General features: G+C 35.7%; 1 protein-coding gene across 1 annotated transcript; it reads right to left on the bottom strand.

The window, feature by feature from the left end:
• Positions 1–246: 246 nt before the first annotated feature.
• Positions 247–5,974, bottom strand: LOC143625464 (cation/H(+) antiporter 18-like). The gene is made up of 5 exons (XM_077095779.1): positions 5,854–5,974; positions 3,913–4,137; positions 2,126–3,127; positions 1,429–2,006; positions 247–1,108 (listed from the first exon to the last, which is right to left on the bottom strand). The coding sequence occupies exons 2-5, from the start codon at positions 4,099–4,101 to the stop codon at positions 460–462; spliced, it is 2,418 nt and encodes an 805-aa protein (XP_076951894.1). The 5' UTR covers positions 4,102–4,137; positions 5,854–5,974; the 3' UTR covers positions 247–459.
• Between the last annotated feature and the right edge of the window lie 404 nt (positions 5,975–6,378).

The raw sequence follows: 6,378 nt of genomic DNA, 5'->3' as shown, positions 1-6,378 counted from the left end.
ATAACCTAGTAAGTGAATGCAATATTAATTAGTTGTTCTTACATGAAGATTATATTTTATAATAATTTTTGACACGTGTTTGTGAGTCTAACTCTCTAAAGTGAACAACAAATTTGATACTTTATTATTTTCCTTGTGACACATTTGTATTATATATTTATATATTCTTTTTTTCTTTGTTTAAAACTATACAGAAACAAAGTTAAAGAAGGATATCATAAGCAAAAGCAGATATATAATATATACATTTTTTCACGCATAATTACAGCTTAACTAAAAATTCAGAAAAGAAAACGTTGCATCCCACACAAATGTAACTTGATATAAGATTTCATCCTCCAACTTTATTATAACTACTCGAGATCCGGTCACGTGTACATCCATTTCAAATGGTTATACATCAGACTAGCCCGGTCCAGGACTTTCCTGATTACTGGACCGGGACAGCCATGTAACGTGTTAATTGGAATCATATTCCCCTTGGTCAGTGGTGACTCCATCCTCTTTCAAAGAAGCTAGAGAATGCATCGAAAGATTGGTATGGTACTGCTGGACCACTAACACCGAAGCTGATATGTTCATATCAGACGAGATCAAAAGGTTCCCGACGGGTCCCATCTCGGGGCACTCACTTCTTTTCCTCAAAGAAGCCACCAACTCGCCTTCGGGCATCCTCCCGACTAATATCAAGTTGCACTTGCTATGTTCACGAACCGCCTCAATCGCCTCGGTTGAATTCTTAACCACTCTCTCCACATATTTGTTTGTGCTCCCCTTTAATATCTTTTCCTTAAACTCACCAATGACGTCATCATCCATCGACATGGCTTCGATGGTGCCTAGTCCATCGATATCAACACTAACCGAGTCTGAGTGGGTGACGTCACGTTCCAGTAGGAACCGGACCACAACTAAAGTGATCCCCGGGTGCTCAGCCATTCGGGCCCCATAAGCTAACGCCTCATGGTCATCATGACCACCAAAGAACAAGACCGTCACGACTGAGTCAACGTTGCTTGCGGAAATATGTGAACTCCCACCAAACCCGCGGTCCACCAAGATGCTAACCGAGCACGGCGCGTGCTCTAAAACCTTTCGGTTAACATGTCTGAAATAAGAAAGAAACAAAAAAAATTAGCAACACTCTTAATGTTATTATTTCATTTTTTTTATTGAAAACAGTTTAGATAATAATACAATTACAATATAACATTGTATTATCATTTTTATTGAAAACATTGTTATCATTTTATTTTATTTTATTTTATTTATTTATTTATTTTTTTGATAAATGAACTCACTTAGCTTAGTAAACGTTATTTAAAATAACACTTAAGGATCAAACTCTTTAAAAATAATGTTATTTTAAATAACGTTTACGGATCGAACTCTTTTAAACTTAACAAGCCCGTTAACATTTTAACATACCTGTATTCAGCTCGAGTCATCTCGAGATGACCTTCGAGTCTCAAATGTTTATGAAACGGGAGAATAATCATCGCGGCCCTCTTATTCTCGGCCCCGTTACATATATCCTCATGCATACTCGACACAGCCGAAATGGCAGTCGTGGGTCGGATCGAGACCTTGCTCAGCTGCTCAAACGTCTCGAAAGCCACCACAATCTGATCCGAATCGGCTTGGGAATTTTTCTTCCAAAACGGAGACCCGTTTTTCCTCGCCTTATGAACCATCAATATAGCCGAAGACCGCTCGCTGAGCTCCATAAGGTGCATTGCGTGAACCGTAAGCGTTTCCTTCTTCCCGGTCCCACGCGAGGCTTCAATAAGGTTAATTATTGTTGGTAGGTTTCTTATTCCATGGAAAGTGAAAAACATACGAAACGGGCCTGTTGCGAACCCCCTTCGGTAAATTGTTCGGTGTTTGTATTCCAACTTTGAGGGCTTTTTCGCGGGCTTGTACACCGCAATCACTGAAGGCGTCGTGATAAACGTCGTTACAAGCGCCATTAAAACCAATATCGCAAAAGTTTGATCATTTAGCACCTGAAAAGTAACAAATAATAAAGTAATAAAACATCATATTTTAAAAGTTATAAAAAGTTATAACAGTAAATGACTAAAAACAAAAAAGTACATAAAATAAATTATGCGTGAATGTATACCCCACGGTCTTTCCCGATATTGAGAACAATGAGTTCCACCAACCCTTTAGTGTTCATCAAAAGCCCGAGAGCCACCGCCTCGGTGAACGGTATTTTACACAACATAGAAACCCCGACAGTCCCACCGATCTTCCCAAAACAAGCCGCACATATGACCAACACGAGTAAGCCCCAAGATTGAGCCCCTTTAATCGACGCCACGTCGGTTTTTAACCCGCTTGACACAAAGTAAAGCGGTAAAAATAGACCCGAAACAAGGTCTTCAACTTTTTCCACTAATGCCCCTGCGAACGCGCCTTCTTTTGGGATGAGCACACCCACCACAAAAGCCCCGAAAAGCGCATGAATCCCAATAGTATCGGTACAAAAGCCCGCTGCTAAAACGACGCCCAAAGTGGCGCAAACGTATAGCTCGTCCACGGGCTCACCTTCGGGGCACCTTTGGGCCATCCATTTGAAAATTGGTGGGATGATAAATGAGCACGCGACAATGAAACCCGCGCCACATAAGAAAACCCAAAGTGCCACGAGTGGGGACCGCCCTGTGCCCGAGAGGGCGACAGCTAAGGCGAGTAGGATCCAAGCTGCAATGTCATTGACTGCAGCTGCTGACATGGCCATTTTACCAACATCTGTGGTCAAAAGCTTGAGTTCGGCTAGGATACGCGCTAATACAGGGAACGCGGTGATGGACATTGCGACGCCCATGAACACGATAAATGGGCCTGCGTTGACCCCTTCGGATATGGTCCCACGAAGGACAAAGGAAACACCGATCCCTAAGACGAATGGAAGGGATATTCCAGCCATGGCTATGCACAAGGCTCTCTTCCCGGTCCGTCTTAGGGACTTTAAGTCGAGCTCGAGTCCAACTAGAAAGAGAAAGAATAGAAGCCCGAGGTTGGCTAACGTGTCCAACACCGGCATGCTCCTTTTAGGGAAAACCGCGTGAAGGTAGTTTGTGTTTCGGCCTAGAGCAGACGGACCAAGTAAAATTCCACCCTGAAAAATAAAAGTACCATCATATTTTAAGTTACATATGTTGAACATAAAGTGTAATTTCAATATAGTAAAAGGGTAAAAAGCTCCTATTAACATTTTCGTAATATTGTAACGAGTCATATCAGGTTGACTTGGCTCACAAACATTTACGTTTAATTTAGGAGACTACTATTCAAACCCCCTTGCCCCACAAAAAAATAAAATAAAATACAGTATACACCACTATGATTGTCATATCATACGAGCTATATGACAAGTGAAAAATAATTATATAGGACGTATGACTTTGTTAGTGGTTACATAATCATTTCGTTAGTGGTTACATAATCATTTCTTCGTTAGTAAACATTTCTCACGACTAGTATGATTTTACCCTCACATAACCTATATGACTATTTTTCGTTTTTCAGACAATTATACATAATCATATAACTCGTATGACATGAAAAACTGTTTGGTGTTTGTATGACCATATAGCTGAACTTTTTGTTTACAAATGTATAATTGTATCAATAAATCACGTGGAAGTTGTGTTGACTATGTGTAGCAATAAAAGACAAACAGTTAATGTCCCTTTCTTTACACTATGTATTGCATTATTGATATATTATTATATTTTTAATCAAAGATCGTGTCAAAAGTAAGCTAAGGCCCCATCTTTTCATTATTATGACTAAAGTAATATAATAAATAATCATAAAGTCAAATCTAATATCTGTGCACGAACTCATTAACATGTTGCTTAAACAAGAAAATACACTATACAAAAGATAATAAAAACTTACAATGATTTCAGCAATGACTCGAGGCTGTCGTAACGGTTTCAAAAGGTACGCAAGAACGCGAGTGAGCACGAGAACCATGCATATTTGTATAATCACAAGTGGGAGTGCAAAATCAAGTGGATTGTTGCCTTGGAACACCCCTTCTGATGTAGCCTTCATAGGTGGTTTGCATGTCGTATTGGAGGCCATTTTGCGCGTCGAAAACAAGGGCTTTTATGTCACAACCTGGGTTATCATAAATCACAAATCTTTTATCAGATTTTTGTTAGTAATTAACTACTATTATATTCATGTTTACATCGAAATAGAAGACAAACAGGTAATAAGCTGCACGATAACATGTTTCAAATATTAAACAAACAAAACAAGTAATCAATGATATTAGTAGGTAGCAAATGCAATAAAATAACAATAGAGCACCAAAGTTGATTTTTGGAGTAGGACCATAAACCATATTGGTTGGACCCATACTTAGTCAATATAGGCCACCAGTCTTGTGGGTCTAGTAAGATCATACTAACCAAGATGGACCCATATTGGTTGACCAAGTATCCATTTTTGGATCTTGCACTAGAATCTAACTTGCTACTAATTAGGTTGAAGACCTAACTTGTGAATGCTTTGAAAAGACCAAACAACACCACCAAACAACACCAAAGCAATACCGATTCTTGTTCATACAAAAAATGACTTTTTACTAGTGGGAGTTTCTTGAAATGTCATAATTCATTAAAAAAATGTAAGAATCTACCGAAGTGAAATGCACATGTAAGATTTTAAAGAACACCAATAAACTTATAGGTTTGATCCACATGAGTCTAAAATGTGTTCTTGAGTAACTTTGATCAAATTACCAGCCTACTGTACGAAATCATGTTTAACTGGTTCAACCGGCTGGTACGTACCGGTTTTAAGAAACATAGTTTCTTGAATAATAAAAGAGAGTTCAAGAAAACAATACCAACTCTAATTTATACAAAAACAAATTGAGTTTTTACATGAGTAAATTTCTTGAAACTTCATAAAAAGAGAACTTTAGATTCCCATATGATTTCTTGAAATTTTATAAATAATGAAAGATTCTACCTCAATGAACTGCACATGTAAGATTCTAAAGAGCAACAATAAACTTATGGGTTTGATCCACATGCAGTCTAAAATGTGTTCTTGAGTTACCTTGATCTAGAAATTTAAAGAAAGATAGTTTCTTAAATAATAATTAAAGAAAGCTCAAGAAAACAATACCAATTTTAATTTTATAGTTTCTTAAATAATAAAAGTTCAATACCGAAAAATGACTTTTTAAAGGTGGGAATTTCTTGAAATTTATTAAGACAGAACTTTAGATTCTCCTATGATTTATTGAAATTTTATAAACAATAATAATATTCTACCTTAGTGAATTGCACATGTAAAATTCTAAAGAACAACAATAAACATAAACATATGAGTTTGATCCAAATGCAGTCTAAACACTCTAAAATGTGTTCTTAAGATAGTTTCTTGAATTATAAAAGAAAATTCAAGAAAACAAAAACTTAATAAATTGTTTAATAAAATAAACTCAAGAACTTTTATTCAAATCCCAAAATAGAATTCTGCAACCAGCAGAACATACGTGTCTCTATTGTTGTCAAACTCCTGTTTCAAAGCCAATGTTGAATTTGCATATAACCTATATAGGGTTCCCATTGTAAAATTACCATAATACCCCCACCTCCTAATTTCCATTACACCGATCTGTTAAACCCTTCTTCTCACAAGATTGTCATGAAATCAAGATCACTTAATTATCATCATGCAAAAAAAATAATAATAATAATCATTTTGAAATTAAGAACAAAGACATCCATCCACACATGCATTGTTTCAAGAATCTTGAAAACACACACACATATAATAATTATATTAATATTAATATAAACATAGAGAGAAAGAGACCTGAGATTGATGAAAGTTGAAGAAATTAATAGCTTGAAGATTTAGTATTTATTCCATATGATGAATAATATTATTAATAATATTGTTTAGATCAGCAAAGGGGATTTGGGAGATGAGAAACCAAGAACTCCCCTATACTGTTTTAGAGAAAATAGGCAAAGGCTTTTGGGTATTTATAGATCCATTTTAGAATCTTATCATCTCTACACTAGTTTTATTTTAATTCCCTTTATTTATTTTATTATATTATTTTATTTTGATACAAATGCTGGGTCAGCGAAATTAGATGATATATAGAAGATATTTATGGTTATAATTTATTCGCTATTAAATTAAACATTGGATCATGTTACATGTATTGGTTAATATTATAATATATTTTATTTACGTAAAAGGAAAATTCATCATATAGATATATTTTATTATTTGTTTTATGGAATTTAATTTATACTCTTCAAAATTAAATTTGAATTTTTAGTTTGATGGCTAAGAAAAGATACATAAACATAATATTTTAACTTTTAA

Source organism: Bidens hawaiensis, unplaced genomic scaffold (assembly GCF_021521415.1).
Source record: "Bidens hawaiensis isolate Kalapana, Puna unplaced genomic scaffold, B.hawaiensis_p1.1 tig00004105_1, whole genome shotgun sequence".
NCBI lineage: Eukaryota > Viridiplantae > Streptophyta > Magnoliopsida > Asterales > Asteraceae > Bidens > Bidens hawaiensis.
This window is presented reverse-complemented; position numbering and strand designations above follow the sequence as displayed.